This window comes from Arabidopsis thaliana, chromosome 2 (assembly GCF_000001735.4).
Source record: "Arabidopsis thaliana chromosome 2, partial sequence".
Lineage (NCBI taxonomy): Eukaryota > Viridiplantae > Streptophyta > Magnoliopsida > Brassicales > Brassicaceae > Arabidopsis > Arabidopsis thaliana.
This window is the reverse complement of record NC_003071.7, coordinates 18756420-18775878: the sequence shown is the minus strand read 5'-3', so window position 1 is coordinate 18775878 and position 19459 is coordinate 18756420. Positions and strand designations below refer to the sequence as shown.

Sequence of the window (19459 nt, the reverse complement as noted above, 5' to 3'; positions counted from 1 at the left end):
ACTGTTTAACAGAAAACCGGATCTTTGACTTTTGTTACTGTTTAACACAATTCTTTTTGATAAAATTTGGAAAACTTACGATTGCTATGTAAGCGAAAGTTTTGATACACAATTCTTTTTTATCAACAACATATATGGAAATCTATGTTATGATATATTTCAGATGACAAAAAAAGAAGAAGATATGTTTAGATGATTTTGCTTAGTCATTTGAGCAAACACAGATGGACATCATCTCAGGGCAAGCTCTGTTTCTCCTCTTTTGCTTTATCTCATCATGTTTCCTCATCTCGACAACCGCAAGATCCCGACGGAGTTCTGGCCGAGCCGCCACGCTGCCTCCTGGACCTCCACGATTACCGATTATCGGAAACATTCACCAAGTCGGTAAAAACCCGCACAGCTCATTCGCTGACCTCGCAAAAATTTATGGACCAATCATGAGTCTTAAGTTTGGATGTCTAAACTCAGTCGTCATAACTTCACCAGAAGCTGCAAGAGAAGTACTAAGAACACACGACCAAATCTTGTCTGGCCGTAAGTCCAATGACTCTATACGGTGCTTTGGTCACGAAGAAGTTTCCGTCATCTGGCTTCCTCCGTCGTCCGCTCGTTGGAGGTACAAACCTAATTTCATTTTTCTTTTACCACTTCGTATTTAGTTTAACAATTTTCAAATGCTTGTTTAAACTAAAATTTTGTATTTGTACGTAAACATAATTAATAATTTTATTACGGTTTGTCGGTTTCTAATAAATTCAACTGTTTTTGGATACAATCTTAGTCGAAATTACGGTTTATTGACGCTTGTAACGAGTAAAAACTTTAGAGTGTTGTCTTGAGGTGTTCCAATTGTTAATCTTCAAACATAAACGCAAACGTAACAAAGACACCAATTAGAGTATAATGGATCGCTGTTATGATTTGTCTCAGGATGTTGAGAAAACTGTCAGTGACTCTCATGTTCTCACCGCAGCGTACCGAAGCCACTAAAGCTCTGCGGATGAAGAAAGTGCAAGAGCTTGTAAGCTTCATGAATGAAAGCAGCGAGAGAAAAGAAGCAGTTGATATTTCTCGTGCATCCTACACCACAGTTCTTAATATCATATCCAACATTCTGTTTTCGGTTGATCTCGGTAGCTATGACTCGAAAAAATCCAACGAATTTCAGGACACGGTGATTGGTGCCATGGAAGCTGCTGGGAAACCAGACGCTGCTAACTACTTTCCATTTATGGGGTTTCTTGACCTACAAGGTAATAGGAAGGCAATGAGGGGTCTGACGGAGAGGTTGTTTAGGGTTTTCCGTGGGTTCATGGATGCTAAAATAGCAGAAAAATCATTAGGGAATTACTCTAAAGATGTTTCCAACAGAGATTTCTTGGATTCGCTTCTCATCCTCAACGAAGGAGATGAAGCAGAGCTCGACAATAACGATATTGAACACCTACTCTTGGTAAGTTCTACCAGCTTGCAGATAATCAAGATTGTAGTCAATTTTCTGTTCATTCGTTTTGAGATGAAATTTCATTACTCGCAATCTTCCAACAAATCTTGAGACGGAAATGTCAAAAATATGACTTGATCATATAAAGACATCTTGAATACGGTTTCGCAATGTTATGTTCTTTTTATCAATGTCTTGAGATGAAACCACATGAATCTTTATATACGGTTCCACAATGTCAAGCTCACTTATTTATATATGATTGTATTTCAGGATATGTTTACAGCTGGCACAGATACAAGCTCTAGTACTCTAGAGTGGGCAATGGCAGAGTTACTTAGAAACCCTAAAACGATGGTAAAAGCTCAGGCAGAGATGGATCGTGTGTTAGGTCAAAACAGTGTTGTGCAAGAGTCAGATATCTCAGGATTGCCATATTTACAAGCGGTTGTGAAGGAAACTTTTAGGTTACATCCGGCTGCTCCGCTACTAGTCCCACGAAAAGCGGAATCAGATGTGGAGGTTCTTGGGTTCATGGTGCCTAAAGATACTCAGGTTCTAGTGAATGTGTGGGCCATAGGACGAGACCCAAGCGTATGGGAGAATCCGAGCCAGTTCGAGCCAGAGAGGTTTATGGGGAAAGATATTGATGTGAAAGGTAGAGATTATGAGCTTACACCGTTTGGAGGAGGACGGAGAATATGTCCGGGATTGCCTTTGGCTGTGAAAACAGTGTCTCTTATGCTTGCTTCTCTTCTTTATTCCTTTGACTGGAAGCTTCCTAACGGTGTCGTTTCAGAGGACTTGGATATGGACGAGACCTTTGGTATCACATTACACAGGACCAACACGTTATATGCCATTCCCGTAAAGAAACAGACCATTAATTAGCCATTGTAATACTTTCCTCTGTTTGTTTAAATTGCTCAAACCCTTGTGATAAAAATAAAACAAAATCATCTAAAACGCTGTGTTCTCTCGGTTAAAAGTTTTCTTCTTATGAAATGGGTAAGGCCTGAAGAAGTCAAGGTATCCAGTATCCAGATTTGTATTGGGCCTATGTATATCTTTTAGGTAAATTTAAAGCCCATAAGTTATTACAAATTTTCAATTAAAAAATTACTATGACTAGTTATCAATCTAAATTGATGGTTGTGCTAAAGAAAAAATAGAAAGATGATTTGTTGTTTGGTTTAGACTTTAGTGTAAAAAAATATTATTATTAATTTTTAGGTTAAGAAAATATTAATTTCTTTTTCTTTTTTTCTTAAACACTTGTGTATGGTAGACCTTTGTTTTTTTTGCATCCTTGTCTAATGTCTAAGATAAAGATTTATACTGTAAATGAAATTGTTGGAAAAAAAAAGATTTATAAATGAATCACTTTACTGTTGGGAAAAAATTGAAGTAAATAAATGAATCACTTTACTGAGAGTAGTAAAAAGAAATAAATTTGTGTTGACATGAATAGCAAAATACTTAAAAAGGAATTAAATGAAAACTTTAGTGTTAATTGACTTTTATGTGTTGCTAAAATCCCAAATCAGTAAAAAACCACAATCTCTCTTCTCTTCTTTCTCTCTCTCCCGCGCGCCCAAGTCGCCTCCTTTCGCTAGTCTCTCTCCGATCGTCGTCTCACCTCTCTTTACTTTCGTCGTCCTCTGGAATCTTACGCATTCTCCGTCTTCCAAGCTCTCGTTGCGCCGTCGGCGGATAGAGATTCCGTCCAGATTTGTTTGAGCTTCCGATTCGCTTCCATTCATTGGTTCATCATCTCCGAACATTTCTCCGGTCCGATCCGTGCGTACTCTCTCCCGGCATTGATTTCTATAAGCATTTTATCCTTTCATAGTTCTAGATGATACACTCGGAATGTAATTTTCTTATGATTTTCAAAATCGATCCTCTCTGAGATCTGACAGAGAATCTTCTAATTGATTGTTTTCTGAAGATTTTTGAGCTCCTTTTGCAGATTTTTGATGCTGTATATGTTAAATTTAGTAGATCCAAGTGAGTATATATATGGATCATTGGTTCAGATGCATTTTTGCAGGTTTATTTGGTTCAATCACAGTGTCGACTTTAGTTCTCATCTTCATCAGTGTCAGATGCATTTTTCTCAGAAGCTCAACTTTTGCTCTGTGTAACAGGTGGAGGGTGAGAAAACGCTGTGAATGTCTGTACTCTCCATAAGTTTATAGAATGGAAGACGATGATGAAAGAAAGCTCCCTGAAGCTGATATAGCTAATCCTTTGCACAATAGGATAGAGGCATTTGATACGACTTTGCAAGGGATCAGTTCAGCTGATAGAGCCTTTAAGGATGATGATTTTGAACAAGTTTCTCTGGGAGATCAGGAAAAGGCTGCGAATGAATCTCAGGGTGACCTTCAGGAACCTGGAAGCTTTTCAAATTCTGATCATGGGAGGTCTTCATTTGGTGGCACTGAAGTAGTTACTTATCAATTATCCGGGACTCAGGAGATGTATGATCTCATGCCTATGGACGATGTGCAAAGTGACCGACTTTCTAGCCCTGGACCTGAGAGAGAGGCAGCTTATTCCATGCAGCAGTCCCTTTCTGAAACTAGTCTGGATTCTGTCCACCATCCAGAATCTGGATATTCCCCTGTTCATTCCCCGCAGAAGCCCAAGCCAAAGGCCACTGTTCCAAATGTTTCTCCAGAGCTACTGCATCTTGTGGATTCAGCCATCATGGGGAAGCCTGAAAGCTTAGACAAACTAAAGAATGTTGTATGTGGTATTGAGAATTTTGGCTGTGGAGAGGAGTCAGAGGCCACTGCTTTCCTTGTTGTTGATTCACTTATTGCCACCATGGGTGGAGTTGAGAGTTTTGAAGAGGATGAAGATAGCAACCCTCCTAGTGTCATGTTAAATTCCCGTGCTGCTATTGTTTCTGGGGAGCTTATTCCTTGGCTTCCTGGTTTAGGTGATAACGTAAATTTTATGTCCCCCAGGACTCGCATGGTTCGGGGTTTGCTTGTTATTTTACGGTCATGCACGAGAAATAGAGCTATGTGTTCCACGGCAGGGTTATTAGGAGTTTTGTTGCGATCAGTGGAAGCGATAATTTCCAAGGACGTTGATATGAAATGGAATGCTGCTGCTATTTTGCTACTATGTATTCAACATTTAGCCGGGCACTCCCTTAGTGTCGATGATTTACACAGGTGGCTTCAAGTTATAAAAGCCGCAATTACAACAGCCTGGTCAAGTCCGTTGATGCTTGCTTTGGAGAAGGCAATGAGTGGAAAGGAATCAAGGGGGCCTGCTTGTACTTTTGAATTTGATGGTGAAAGCTCTGGGTTACTTGGTCCCGGAGAAAGTCGTTGGCCCTTTACCAATGGCTACGCATTTGCAACATGGATCTATATTGAATCATTTGCTGACACATTAAATGCTGCAACTGCGGCAGCTGCAATTGCTGCTGCCGCAGCAGCCAAGTCAGGGAAAACATCCGCAATGTCAGCTGCAGCGGCTGCGAGTGCGCTTGCTGGTGAAGGCACTGCTCATATGCCACGTTTGTTCAGCTTTTTGTCCGCTGATAATCAGGGAATAGAAGCATATTTCCACGCTCAATTTCTGGTGGTTGAGAGTGGTAGTGGGAAAGGAAGAAAGTCTTCGCTGCATTTTACTCATGCATTTAAGCCTCAATGTTGGTATTTTATTGGTCTTGAGCATAGCTGCAAGCAAGGACTTCTGGGGAAAGCAGAGAGTGAACTACGATTATATATTGATGGATCCTTGTATGAAAGTCGTCCTTTTGATTTTCCTCGTATATCCAAGCCCCTTTCTTTCTGTTGCATTGGCACAAATCCTCCTCCTACTATGGCTGGTCTACAACGTCGCCGTCGTCAATGTCCTTTGTTTGCAGAGATGGGACCAGTTTATATATTTAAGGAACCGATTGGTCCTGAGAGAATGGCGCGTTTGGCGTCTAGAGGTGGAGATGTTTTGCCTTGTTTTGGCAATGGGGCAGGCCTTCCTTGGCTAGCTACAAATGACTATGTACGTAATAAGGCAGAAGAAAGTAGTATTTTGGATGCAGATATTGGAGGATATACCCACCTGCTTTACCACCCTTGTCTGCTAAGTGGGAGATTTTGTCCAGATGCTTCACTTTCTGGAGCAGCAGGTGCGTATATTTATACTCCTTTTTTCTTATCAAATGCTCTTTAAAAGTGAAAACGTGCAATTCCCATGAATGTTGATATGCTATCAGATTGTCATGGTTGATTTGTTATGTACTTTGATTTGCTTATTCTCTCTATCTGTGGTCTTCTTTTCCCTTCATGATTTCCTTCCGTCATTTTGTTTCTGGTCGAGAATCGGAATCAATCATTTCCAGTTTTGATATAGTTTGAACTAATCTTTTTGTTTTACTTTTTTTTTTCTTCGTCAAGGCACTCTAAGGCGACCAGCTGAGGTCCTTGGACAAGTCCATGTTGCAACGAGAATGAAGCCAGTGGAGTCTTTCTGGGCCTTAGCTTATGGAGGACCCATGTCCCTGCTTCCTTTGACCGTAAGCAGTGTGCATAAAGATAGCTTGGAGCCATGTCTTGGAAATCTTCCACTGTCTTTGTCCACAGTTACACTTGCTGCACCTGTATTTAGAATTATGTCAGTCGCTATTCAACATCCTGGGAACAATGAAGAGTTGTGTCGTACTCAGGGACCCGAGATTCTTGCTAGAATTCTGAGTTATCTTCTACACTCACTTGCATCCCTTGACAGGAAGCATGATGGAGTAGGAGAAGAGGAGCTAGTTGCTGCCATTGTTTCGCTTTGCCAATCTCAGAAGATCAATCATGTTCTCAAAGTGCAGCTCTTTCGTACGCTTTTATTAGATTTGAAAATATGGAGCCTGTGCAATTATGGACTCCAAAAGAAGCTATTGTCATCCCTTCAAGATATGGTTTTCACTGAAGCAACAGCTATGAGGGATGCCGAAGCTATTCAGTTGCTTCTAGATGGCTGTCGAAGATGCTATTGGATGATTTCTGAGAAGGATTCTGAGACCACTTTTCCTCTTGATGGGAATACGCGTCAAATGGGGGAACTCAATGCTCTGATTGATGAACTTCTGGTGATTATTGAACTTCTAATGGGAGCAGCATCTCCTTCTTTAGCTGCTGATGACCTCCGTCGATTACTTGGTTTCATAATTGACAGCCCACAGCCAAATCAGGTAAGAACTGTTTTTCCCTTCAATTAAACAACTAAAATGGAGAAGTAAAATTCTTTTTTACTTTGGATTAATAACCTAGTGGCCAACCGTTAGTTTCTTTTTCCAATTTTTGTATACTCCCTATTCCAGTATTGTTTGTCTTGAGTGACATATTCTTGTTGATTATTAAGTGTGTTGCACTTCTAATATCTTAGGTTCATTGCAAATTCAATGCCAATGCATCCGCCGTTTGTAGTTTGCTTGCACTATTACTAATTAAACTAGTTCCGTTATTCCGTAGTCAGATTATGTATATGAATTCTAGAAAACCATCTTATAATGGTCTGCATGGTGAAATGTGGGTCATTTCAAGAGAGAATGGTCTTACAGATTGCACTCGTCTGTGTTGGTAGGTGCAATTACCAAATTAATTGAAAAATACGTGCTGTCTGACACGTCCAACTTTTTGATATTCTTAGGTTGCGAGGGTATTACACCTTATGTATAGGTTGGTTGTACAGCCGAATGCTGCAAGAGCTCAGATGTTTGCAGAGGTATTTATAACGTCTGGTGGTATAGAAACACTTCTTGTTCTGCTGCAGAGAGAAGCTAAAACTGGTGAGGATAATGTTTTAGCTATGGGTAGGAGTGGAAAAAGGTCATCGACTGATCCAAGTGAAAAGAGTCCGTACAACGAGTCTGGTTCGGTAAAACAGTTGGATTCCAATCCACACGATAATGAGATTGGCTTTGACCTTCCTGGTCCTGATGGAAATTCTGTTGAGGATGATAATGTTGGGTCTCTGAATGTACCAGAGTCAGTTCGACAAGAAAAGGAGCATGGTTCCACACCTGTCGTTTGTGATAGTGACTCAGTTTCCATCTCCAATTCCATAAATACTGAGAGACTATCAGCTGAAATTGGTGGTATAAGTCTTTCAATAAGTGCTGATAGTGCAAGAAATAACGTGTACAATGTTGACAATAGCGATGCTGTTGTGGTTGGGATCATCAGATTGATTGGTGCTTTAATTTCTAGTGGGCACCTAACATTTGATTTCGATGCCCGTTCTGATGTGACAAGTAACATCCTGGGTAGTGGGCTCCATGAAAATGGTGGAACAATGTTTGATGATAAAGTCGCATTGCTTCTATTTGCTTTGCTGAAGGCATTTCAAGCTGCTCCAAACAGGCTGATGACTGACAACGTCTATACAACTTTGCTTGGGGCCTCGGTATGGCATGTTCTTGATATCCCATTTTGTTTAATTTTTCTTACTAACAATCCGATTGAAAAGTATATTGGGTTTCTTTCTGATTTTCATGGTTGTACTTACTATGACTTGGGTAGAAAGAAGTGGGAGCATATAGCGTTTCTTATATATAGAAAATGTTGGGGTGTTTTTGCATGGTTCTTTCGCTTCAAACCTTCTACTTGGTTTTTGAAATTTTACAAAGGTGTGTAACTTTGATAAAAGTTGGTTTCAAAACGGCTCTCTGAAATGCTATCTGATACCATATATTGACTATCATGATTTGCTACGGCTATTGTGCGGTTCAAATTCATATGCCAGCAATATAATTGGTCTATATCAATTACTCTTGAAGATTTTGGTGTGAAGTTAAAACTATTGCTATCACATGTACTTTCTTGCAGATCAATGCTTCGTCAACAGAAGATGGCCTTAACTTTTACGATTCAGGTCATCGCTTTGAACATTCCCAACTTTTGTTAGTCCTCCTGCGGTCTCTACCATCTGCATCTAAGGCTCTACAAAGCCGAGCACTTCAGGTATATCTCATAGTTGAAATATTTCCCGACTGTGTGTCAAGGAACAAATGTCCTTGTAAAGATGCTTGAGATATTCTGAACCCTGGGTTAGTATAACTATACTAGGAAATATTATGACCATTTTTGTTTCCAAACAGCTGTCATGAAATATAATAAAACTTAAGATTAGTTGTCTGGACCTTTTATTCTGAAAGCGTTCACCTGTCCAGTTCCTCTTCATTCAATGACTTTCTGATCTCGCTCTTTTCTGTTTGTATGTCAGGATCTTCTTTTTTTGGCTTGCAGTCATCCGGAAAATAGAAGCAGTCTGACAACAATGGAAGAGTGGCCTGAGTGGATCTTGGAGATACTGATCTCGAACTATGAGGTACTCATCAACCTTAGAACCTAAACCTTTTAATTGTTGTAGTATAACTGCGCCGAGTTATGTGCGCAACTCTTAAAGAGTGAATAATCTACATTGTTAGCTGGTAAGTTGTAGAAGAAGTGCCAACAGCTCTGCCAATTTTGCTGACTTTTGAGTGTACACAGAAGGATGCAGGGAAGCAGTCTGCTTCAGTGGGTTCTTGTGAGGTAGAAGATATGATTCACAACTTCTTGATCATAATGTTGGAACATTCAATGCGCCAGAAAGATGGTTGGAAGGTAAAGTTTTGTCTTAACTGTCTATTGGGTTACACTTTAGCCCTCTTCGAGCAACATTGTTTTCAATTATTATTACTTGCATCATCTATTTCCTTCTCCCAGGATATCGAGGCTACAATTCATTGTGCAGAGTGGCTTTCTATCGTTGGTGGTTCCAGCACTGGAGAGCAAAGAATTAGGTATTTTTTTTTCCATGTACCTCTTCATCTTTTTTTTTTCTTTTTCACATTTTTGAATGACTTATTTTTCTTGAGCCACTTATGACGTTCTCACCTTTTCAAGCCTTTTGCACTGTCATCTATTTTGGTTTTTTGAACTATGTCGTTTTTAGTCACTTTCTCTAGCTGATGATATTGTACGCTAGTGTCTCTTCCCATATGCTTTGAGAAGTATGAGAGAAGTCTGTCAAAATTTTCTTATCTTCTACTCTTTGAAGGCGTGAGGAGTCACTACCAATTTTTAAAAGACGACTTTTTGGTGGATTGCTAGACTTTGCTGCCAGAGAACTGCAAGCTCAGGTAACGTATTCCTTGCGTTTTTTTTTTCTTGTCTTTTATATATTATTATATAGATTTTTCTTCTTATTATTGAAATTAAGATTCTTAATGCCTTCCATAGTTCCATAGATCGCCAATTCCTTCCTTTCCTTGAAAGACCTTTTCCAGTGAGCTATTAAATGGCTATTTAAGTTCTTGATAAAGGAAATTGTAGAGTGTCTGTTTTCTTACGAATGCACAATATAGATAAATTTCCAGGGAGTTTGCTTGCAAGAAAACAATGCTGTAAAGCTTTGTTGGTGATATCAGATTATCCATTCCAGCATGTGGTGTGTGTTCGCCTGTCTTGTTATACTGGGATAGAACTAGATTTTTATCTACACAATCGTTTTTTCCCTCAACAGACTCAAGTTATTGCTGCAGCAGCTGCTGGTGTTGCTGCAGAGGGTCTAGCACCAAAGGATGCAAAAGCAGGAGCAGAAAATGCTGCTCAGCTTTCTGTTTTTCTGGTGGAAAATGCAATCGTGATTTTGATGCTTGTCGAAGATCATTTGCGGTCACAAAGCAAACAGACTTGTGCAACCAATGCAGTTGCTTCTCCATCCCCTCTTAAAAAACGTACAAGCACACTGACAGCGATCGGAGAATCATCAGAGATTTCTAGCAGCCGTGCTTCACTGTCAAGTGATTCAGGGAAAGTCCCTTTAGATGTAAGTGGAAAACATTCTCAAATGCCTAATTTCTCTGAATTAGACTTTCCAATATTTTGCTTCTCAGGTTCTCTTGTCATGATCAAGTGCTTTTAAAGAAATCACGCTTAGAAATAATCATATTTTTGTATGCTGTTGATCTGTTCATGTTTCTCTTATGTCCTGATTAATTCGTATCCTTGTTGGTTAATACCTCTTTTTTATTTTCATTGTATCTTTTACGAGCATGCCATTTTTAATATCAGATTTGAATTTGTTATTTGGGATTCTTGTAAACACCATGTTCTTTATGCTAAGAAAATTCAAGTAATTTTTTCTTTCTTTTTTCAGATACTCGCATCAATGGCTGATTCAAGTGGACAGATTTCTGCAGTCGCAATGGAGCGCCTTACTGCTGCTTCTGCAGCTGAGCCTTATGAATCTGTTTCATGTGCTTTTGTTTCATATGGCAGCTGTGCCATGGATTTGGCTGAGGGTTGGAAGTACAGGAGTCGATTGTGGTATGGTGTTGGCCTTCCCTCTAAACCCAGTTCACTTGGTGGTGGTGGCAGTGGTTCAGACTCCTGGAAATCTACTTTAGAAAAAGATGCTCATGGAAACTGGATTGAACTTCCATTGGTTAAAAAATCTGTATCCATGCTTCAAGCTTTGCTATTAGATGAGTCTGGACTCGGAGGTGGCCTTGGAATAGGTGGAGGATCTGGTACGGGGATGGGAGGGATGACAGCCCTCTACCAGTTGCTGGACAGTGATCAGCCTTTCTTATGTATGCTGCGGATGGTGCTTCTGTCTATGAGGGAGGAAGACTATGGCGAAGATAATATGTTGATGAGAAATCTAAGTTCTGAACGCTCCTCAGGGAATTCAGTTACATTAGATAGTGGTTCTCAGATGTCTATGCGACAATCCCGATCAGCTTTATTGTGGAGGTAAACTCAATGAAATATTTTGTTTCTCTCTTCGTGGACAATTAGATATCCATCTGCTTAGATACTTTGTTTCAGCATTTTTGCACCATCGTAATCTGGTGCGGACACTATGATGCTCTGAGTTCAGTTGTGTCCATTAGTCGTTTGTGGGTCATTCACGATGATGACTACATCTCATATAGTATTTTCTATTGGATTATTTGCACAGAAGTTTATAACATGGTATCTAATGCTTAATCTTTTAGTTCCACAATGGATATTTGGCCTGGGTCTGCTGTTTATTAGGAGAAGTTTGACTTTTTTTTCCTTATCCCACAGTGTGCTATCTCCTATCATAAACATGCCAATATCCGATTCAAAGAGGCAGAGAGTACTGGTTACTGCATGTGTTCTCTATTCTGAGGTTAGTCTTCCATAATCAGATTGGCATGTTTAATGATATTCTGGTCTCAAATCTCATGCTGCGATTGGAAAGTTGTCATCTGTGTGTATATATATTGTCTTTCTTCTGATGCCGTCAAGTGTCCTTCGTGTATACATATTGTCTTTCTTCGCTTTCTGATTCCAGAACAAATCTGTGTAGGTATGGCATGCTATCAGCAGAGACAGAAGACCACTTCGTAAGCAGTATATAGAGGCTATTGTACCACCATTTATTGCAGTCCTCCGGAGATGGCGACCACTTTTGGCGGGCATTCATGAACTTGCCACTGCTGATGGTATGAATCCCCTTGTCGTTGATGATCGTGCCTTGGCTGCTGATGCGCTCCCCGTTGAGGTAGCTTAAAGCTGTTTGCATTCCCTCAGTTGCTTTCATAGTTATATGTTTCTAGATTGGCCACTGTTTATTTCTAGTCGATGAGATACCAATATTGTTATGCTTGAGTTATTAGATTGAGCTATCCAAATTTGTCTGTTTAGGGTGCTCTTTCTATGGTTACTCCGGAGTGGGCTGCTGCTTTTGCTTCACCGCCTGCTGCAATGTCTCTGGCAATGATAGCTGCAGGGGCAGCTGGTTGGGAAGCACCACCACCTCCTACACCTTCACATCTTAGGCGAGACTCTTCAATGCTTGAGCGTAAGACTGCGAAACTTCAGACCTTTTCAAGCTTCCAGAAACCACTGGAGCCTCCAAACAACAATGCACCACCTCGACCAAGAGACAAAGCTGCTGCAAAGGCGGCAGCTTTGGCAGCCGCACGAGATCTTGAACGGAATGCAAAGATTGGTTCAGGAAGAGGTCTGAGCGCTGTTGCAATGGCAACATCTGCACAGCGGAGGAATATCGGTGACATGGAGCGTTTACAGAGATGGAACACTTCTGAAGCTATGGGAGTGGCGTGGATGGAATGTCTCCAACCAGTGGATACAAAATCAGTTTATGGAAAAGATTTTAATGCTTTGTCCTACAAATTTATTGCTGTACTTGTTGCGAGTTTTGCATTAGCACGTAACATGCAAAGATCAGAGGTTTGTTTTCCACCTATGTCACATTTTATTGGTTTTGTGAGCATACTGGAGTCTCATTTTTGGTTCAACTTCTCACCAGATTGATAGGCGTATGCAAGATGATATCATAGCGGCAAACCGTCTATGCTTGGGAAGCCGTGCTTGGCGAAAACTAATTCGTTACTTGGCAGAGATGCGATGCTTTTTTGGGCCTTTTGGAGATGGAATATGCAGTCCTGAACGCGTAAGCCATGTTTAAAAAAAGAAAAATTGAAACATGTTAAGAAAATTCTTAGTAATGTGATATCATTTAACATGCAGGTTTTCTGGAAACTTGATTCTATGGAAAGCTTTTCGAGGATGAGACAGTCTATAAGGAGGAATTATTCTGGGACTGATCATCACGGGGCAGCAGCAGATTATGACGATCAGACAGAAACAAAAAGTGATAATGGTAGCAAGGGTTCTCAATCAAATCCTCCTGTTGTTGCTGCTGAAGTAATATTAATGGAAATAGCGTATGAAGAGGATGAACATGGAGAGGGTGATCAGCTTGATGTCAAAGGTAATGCTGAAGAACATAAAAGGGATGAAGGGAGAATATCTGGGTCACATGAGCATGCATCCAGAACTTCAGCAGGAAACAGTGATCCTCGAACATCAAATGACCTTGAAATGGTCCGAGATTCTTCAGTAGTAGCACCTGGCTTTGTTCCCAGTGAACTTGATGAAAGGATCCTTCTTGAACTTCCAACATCTATGGTCCGGCCACTAAGGGTTGTGAAAGGAACCTTTCAAGTATGTTAGACCAACCTGAATGTTTTGGATTTTCTACAAGTAGCTAACATGAAAAGAGAGGAAAAATTGGATATAATCAACTAGATTAGTTAGATTGGTTAGATCCAAGTGAAGTCAAGAATTGTGGCATGTAGACATCATAGAAAACCAGAAATTGGCTTATGTTTCCAAATATGCTTTTCTTGTATGACATTTGGATTGCTGATTATACCTGCTGTGCATTTCTCAGATTACAACAAGGAGAATAAATTTTATTGTTGACAACAGAGAAAGCCAGAATTTGGCTGATCACTCAGATGAGTCCCAATCAGGTGATCAAGAAAAGGATCGTAGTTGGCCAATGTCTTCTCTTCATCAGATTTATAGCCGGAGGTAAAGTTTCATCATCAAAATTCTGTTTAGCTCATATATTCCTATTCACTAGTCACTACTTCATTTTAATATTTTCAGATGATTTATCTGCTTAGTATCTGGAACTTTTATCTTTATCTAACCAAGATATGGAATTTTCATCTAAAAGAAAATCAGGAATGGTTTATAGTTTATACCTATTGTTGTTCAATGCACTCCCTGACAGAGTGAAATGAAAATTTTGAAGCACTTTGATTGCCCACAAACCCAACACCAACAAGTCATTTAGATGAAAATTTCATACCTTGGTTGCTGAATATTACTTTTTTCGGTTAAGTTTTACTCTTTCTGTAGGAGTTGTGTTTTATTCGGGATTAGTGATATGACTGATGATCAATTTCTTTGTTTATTTCTTTCTCAGATATCTCCTGAGAAGGAGTGCCCTGGAACTTTTTATGGTTGACCGTTCAAACTTCTTCTTTGATTTTGGGGTATCTGCATCTAAAACTCTTTCTACGTATGATATATTTATCTCTCTGACCTTGTAAATCTCCGCATGCTGTAATCAATTACTTTTCCCAATTTGCTTGTTTTACATCATAGAATACTGAGGGAAGAAGAAATGCATATCGAGCTATCGTGCAAGCAAGGCCTCCTCACTTAAACAATATTTACCTAGCAACTCAGGTTTCTGTTTTATCCTTACTATCTTATTTTCTTTAACTTTTGAATTACTCTTGGTTCATATTTTTCTTCAATGGGGGATTGATAACGCAAATGACTAGGCTGAGCTACTTTTCGTTCTGTACTGCAAACTTACAAATATTGTTACCTTTTTAGAGGCCGGAACAGCTTTTGAGAAGAACTCAGTTAATGGAGCGCTGGGCTAGATGGGAGGTACCAACTACACTGCACACTCACGCTTGTCATGCAATTTTTATCCTTATCCAAGAATAACATCTAATACAGAAAGATCTACATCTGGATAATATCTGCAGATCAGCAATTTTGAATACTTAATGCAGCTTAACACGTTGGCTGGCCGTAGTTACAATGACATTACTCAGGTAGATCTTGTGCTCTTTTACGTTTTCCTGGTGAACTTGTCAATGCCCTTACTTGCTTGATAGATAGATATGTTATTCTTTGCAGTATCCTGTTTTCCCGTGGATTATTTCTGACAACAGTTCAGAAAGTCTGGACCTTTCAAATCCATCTACCTTCAGAGATCTTTCCAAGGTGGAATCCTTTGCAGTTTGTTTCCAATTTTACGTTCTTAGTCTGCATATGATGGATCATAAACCTAGAGAATCTTGTTTTGATGTGGGTCTGTATATGTTCAGCCAATTGGTGCATTGAACCCAGAGCGGCTCAAAAAATTTCAAGAGCGGTATTCTAGCTTCGAAGATCCAGTTATTCCCAAATTCCACTATGGCTCACATTACTCGAGTGCTGGAGCAGTAATTTCTCTTCTCTATAATATCCTGCCACAATTACTGCCATTCCCAGTTTAAAGTTTGTGTTCCCTGAATCGTGGACAGAAAACAATGGATACTGTTTTTATGCTACTAGATGGAGTTTGTACACTTTTCGACATTTTATCATTTATTTCATGTGCGCAGGTGTTGTATTATCTTGCCAGAGTTGAACCTTTCACAACCCTATCAATTCAACTTCAAGGTGGAAAGTTTGATCATGCAGACCGCATGTTTTCAGACTTTCCAGGCACTTGGAATGGAGTTCTTGAAGACATGAGTGATGTGAAAGAATTGGTACGTATTGGTCTCCATAAAACATCGAATGGATTAATTATTCGCCTCTTCCTTAACAAGTCAAGAGCCTACCCTTATTTAGCCACTAAATTACAGGTTCCAGAGTTGTTTTACCTCCCTGAGGTGCTGACCAACGAAAATTCGATTGACTTTGGTACAACACAGTTGGGAGAAAAGCTTGGTATTGTGATTCTTTTCCTTGTCATAGCCAAAATTTATGCGTGGCATGGTGAGAATTTTGTTATCTGATGCGGTTTTTTTATCTATTAGATGCTGTAAAACTTCCTCCTTGGGCCAAAAACCCAGTGGATTTTGTACACAAGCAACGAAGGGCTCTTGAGAGCGAGCATGTATCTGCTCATTTGCATGAATGGATTGATCTCATATTTGGGTAGGTTTTCACCCTTGAACTGATGATATACTGTCAGCACATTTTTCCATAACTTAGTTTCTCCTTTTACTTAGTGTGTTCAGCAAAATATTCACAAGTGTCTTTGTAAGCCACTAAATTGTTTTTTCATTCAGGTATAAGCAACGTGGCAAAGAAGCTATAATGGCAAATAACGTTTTCTTCTACATTACCTACGAGGGGACTGTTGATATTGATAAGATCACGGACCCGGTAAGGCAATTTTTCTGTACTGCTGGGGTTGCTCAGTTTTAGTATTAACATGCTGACATGACTTGCCCGTGAATGTTTGATGAAGGTACAACAACGTGCCACACAAGACCAGATAGCTTATTTTGGGCAAACACCATCCCAGCTGTTGACAGTTCCTCACATGAAGAGGATGCCGTTGAAAGATGTCCTACATATGCAGACTATTTTTCGAAATCCAAAAGAAATAAAACCATATACTGTTCAAACCCCAGAGCGCTGCAACTTACCAGCCTCAGCCATTCAGGCATCTTCAGATAGTGTTGTGATTGTGGACATGAATGTGCCAGCAGCTCGTGTTGCACAGCACAAGTGGCAACCAAACACTCCTGATGGCCAAGGTACTCCTTTCCTCTTCCATCACGGGAAGGCAACAACAACTTCAACTAGTGGATCATTGATGCGCATGTTCAAGGGTCCAGCTAGTTCTGGAACTGGTGACTGGCAATTTCCTCAGGCACAAGCATTTGCCTCATCAGGAATCAGAAGTTCGTCCGTGATTGCTATTACTAGCGATGGGGAAATAATCACAGGTAATAAGCAAGCAATTATACGATCCCAAGTTTGTTGGTAATATATATTTATGGGACTCATGTGTTTAATTATAGGTGGACATGCGGATAATAGTATCAAGCTAGTCTCATCTGATGGGGCAAAAACTCTGGAAACAGCTTTTGGGCACTGTGCCCCTGTTACATGTCTGGCTCTTTCTCCAGACAACAACTTCCTTGTGACGGGTTCACGGGACAGTACTGTTTTGCTATGGAGAATTCACAAGGCGTTTACTTCTCGAACAAGCGTGTCTGAGCCATCAACTGGCTCTGGAGCGCCTTCCTCCACAAGCAACACGAATCTGGCCAATACGTTGGCAAACAAAGGCAAAAAATGTCGCCTTGAAGGGCCTATACAAGTGCTCCGAGGCCATCGAAGAGAATTAGTTTGTTGTTGTGTCAGCTCAGACCAAGGAGTCGTTGTTTCGTCTTCTGAGTCCTCAGATGTTCTATTGCATTCCATTAGAAAAGGACGGCTGATCAGACGATTAGTTGGTGTGAAGGCAGATTCTCTCTGCATTTCATCGGATGGGGTTATAATGGCGTGGAGTAGTTCAGAAGGTTCTATTAGCGTGTTCACCATTAACGGTGTTCTGATTGCCAAAGCAAAATTTCCCCTCTTTTGTAGCGTTGGTTGCATGGAAATATCCATGGATGGTCAAAATGCCTTGATAGGGATGAACTCATGTTCCAACTCGGATTATTCGAGTAGTAATGATACATCGAAAGATAGCAAAGAAATTGAAAGACTGGATGTTCCATCTCCTTCAATTTGCTTCCTCAACTTATACACACTACAGGTATTATCATAACTCCGTGAAAAGATCAACTAATTCATTTGCTGGTCGAAACAACCTGAGATCTTTGTCTTGTAGGTATTCCATGTGCTAAAGCTTGGTCAAGGCCAGGATATAACCGCACTGGCTCTGAACGTTGACAACACGAACCTCTTAGTTTCCACAGAAGATAAACAATTGATAATCTTCACTGATCCGGCTGTAAGTTTATAATCTACTACAAAATTAGAGGGTGTTTAGGGTTAGAATCCTCAGTTGCTATGATTTACTACCAAGTCTCCATACAAATCAGTATCCTTATCAAAGACGCAAATTTTCTCTCATTGTACATAGTTTTTGACAAAGGAAGTTTGTTAATCACTGCAGTTAAGCTTAAAGGTGGTGGATCAGATGCTGAAGCTCGGGTGGGAATGAGAGAAAAGAATCAAACCTCACTGATACAGAATGGCGGAAACTCACGGCAAGGAAAATCTCATGTTTGAATACTCGGGGAAGTCAAAGGTGTAGCAAGCCGTGGAAATCTTAAAATCAGATTGTGGACATGTTTGTTCGTCTGTAACATATGTAAGTTTGGTTAGTCCCAGTAAAGTGAACCCGTTTCATATTTTTGTTTGTTCTGATTTCGTCGGTCCATAGTTTTTGTGAAGATGGTTTACAGATATCAAAGGCTTGTTGAGTTTGTTGAGGTATACACACACCGAAGCTTCCTTTTTCTCTCCCCCATTGAGTTTGTTTGTTGGGTTATACGTGTGTGATAAATGGTGTCTCACTGATGATTTTAATATAAATTCATTTATTCATAGCAATTTTGTTTCGAAGTTACTTCTTTTAACTATGCATTGAAAAAACTCGTAATAATCTTTTTTGCTCTTTTTTGGTTCTTTCCCAACAAATCCAGCATTGTAGTTCTACACGTCTCACACAACTTTTACACACACACGAGTTTTTAACTTGACATAGTTTCCCCCCTACAAGGCAGGTGGGTACGCAATATTACTGAAGTTGTTCGCTTCCGCCCTCTGCACCGCCCTGTGAACCGCTCTTCTCAAGCTCCACTCATAACAGAACTCCAAAGTCAGCCTTAGAGCTGTTCCTAGCCCAAGCACAACTATGACTCCAATAATGATGTTCACCGGAAGCGCAGAGACCCCAAGTGTGATAGATATCAACACATCAAGCATTAAACCACCGATCAGAATCGAAAATGCAACCCAAAGCGGACTAAAGCATCCTCTCTCACGCTCTTCTTGTCTATAGCTAGGATCAATCCTCCAAACCCAATAGTTTGTAGTTGGTTGAGTCTCAGGAGGTGTGACATTAACAGCAACAACTTGACAGATCTCACACTGGTTAGAGCCTTTAGTACGAAACCAAGCATCTATACAAGACCTGTGAGCTTTAGCAAGACCACCACGACATTGACAACCTAGTTCAATCAAAACCTCTTCTTTGTCTTGTAGACAAACCCTGCACTGCTCGTGCGAGCTTCCGTTTCTGGATAAGCTAACCTCCTTTTCCGGTGGGATCTGACCCACCAATTCTTCCCGACTAGAATCTCCATTGCAGACAACGATTGTGAGGTGGTTCGATTCATTGGCTGACTCGCTCTGCTTCTGGGGAGACTTGTCCTTCTGCTGCTGCTGCTGCTGCTTTTCAAGGTCGTCACCACCGGAGCTGGAGCTACTTTGCATCTCAAATCTGTATTCCCCTCTCCGATTTCCACAAACCCTAGGAAGCCATCTGAGCCACGATTCACTATGGGACCAGACGAAAAACAGAGATTCAACTTTTTTTTACTTTACTTTGTAAATCTATATGTTTTATTAGTTCTCTGATTTCTGTTTTGTTTCGACACAAGTTAGTTAGTATTTAATG

The 19459-nt window shown here is 40.2% G+C and overlaps 3 protein-coding genes and 3 long non-coding RNA genes across 11 annotated transcripts; 3 read left to right on the top strand and 3 right to left on the bottom strand.

Moving 5' to 3' along the window:
* Positions 1-81: 81 nt before the first annotated feature.
* Positions 82-2362, top strand: CYP76C4 (cytochrome P450, family 76, subfamily C, polypeptide 4). Its single transcript, NM_130117.2, has 3 exons — positions 82-619; positions 934-1456; positions 1721-2362. The coding sequence occupies exons 1-3, from the start codon at positions 225-227 to the stop codon at positions 2336-2338; spliced, it is 1536 nt and encodes a 511-aa protein (NP_182079.1). The 5' UTR covers positions 82-224; the 3' UTR covers positions 2339-2362.
* A 610-nt stretch (positions 2363-2972) lies between these two features.
* AT2G45540 (WD-40 repeat family protein / beige-like protein) lies at positions 2973-18390 on the top strand (the record flags this gene model as incomplete). 6 transcript variants are annotated; one of them, NM_001337141.1, is made up of 32 exons in its annotated part: positions 2973-3247; positions 3420-3457; positions 3598-5603; positions 5872-6656; positions 7115-7870; positions 8293-8427; positions 8690-8794; positions 8959-9072; positions 9175-9251; positions 9509-9590; positions 9974-10279; positions 10610-11208; positions 11527-11611; positions 11792-11986; positions 12130-12678; positions 12758-12901; positions 12979-13455; positions 13685-13827; positions 14228-14297; positions 14410-14493; positions 14647-14703; positions 14805-14873; positions 14959-15045; positions 15150-15266; positions 15429-15578; positions 15675-15759; positions 15849-15969; positions 16104-16200; positions 16286-16769; positions 16845-17587; positions 17663-17785; positions 17951-17998. In NM_001337141.1, 30 exons carry the CDS (start codon positions 3650-3652, stop codon positions 17996-17998), a joined length of 8841 nt encoding a protein of 2946 aa, NP_001325313.1. The 6 variants fall into 6 exon arrangements, with proteins under 6 accessions (NP_001325313.1, NP_001325312.1, NP_001318429.1 ...); NM_001337139.1 differs by having other exon boundaries at positions 3002-3247; positions 3420-3500; positions 17951-18390; NM_001202823.2 differs by lacking the exon at positions 3420-3457 and adding an exon at positions 6851-7044 and having other exon boundaries at positions 3040-3247; positions 7144-7870; positions 17951-18357.
* AT2G09650 lies at positions 3021-3271 on the bottom strand. The gene has a single exon (NR_140575.1). It is a non-coding gene; the product is annotated as an other RNA (long non-coding RNA).
* On the bottom strand, positions 7655-7854 carry AT2G09645. The gene has a single exon (NR_140574.1). It is a non-coding gene; the product is annotated as an other RNA (long non-coding RNA).
* Positions 17951-19206, top strand: AT2G09640. Its single transcript, NR_140573.1, has 2 exons — positions 17951-18148; positions 18564-19206. It is a non-coding gene; the product is annotated as an other RNA (long non-coding RNA).
* On the bottom strand, positions 18366-19408 carry AT2G45530 (RING/U-box superfamily protein). Its single transcript, NM_130115.3, has one exon — positions 18366-19401. It carries the CDS (start codon positions 19273-19275, stop codon positions 18553-18555), a length of 723 nt encoding a protein of 240 aa, NP_566045.1. The 5' UTR covers positions 19276-19401; the 3' UTR covers positions 18366-18552.
* Positions 19409-19459: the final 51 nt, after the last annotated feature.

Coding starts and splice junctions, on each gene's coding strand:
- AT2G45530 (NM_130115.3), bottom strand. CDS start 19,275: ATGCAAAGTAGCTCCAGCTCCGGTGGTGACGACCTTGAAAAGCAGCAG.
- CYP76C4 (NM_130117.2), top strand. CDS start 225: ATGGACATCATCTCAGGGCAAGCTCTGTTTCTCCTCTTTTGCTTTATC. Junction 620..933: donor CCGTCGTCCGCTCGTTGGAG/GTACAAACCTAA, acceptor GATTTGTCTCAG/GATGTTGAGAAAACTGTCAG. Junction 1,457..1,720: donor ATATTGAACACCTACTCTTG/GTAAGTTCTACC, acceptor ATTGTATTTCAG/GATATGTTTACAGCTGGCAC.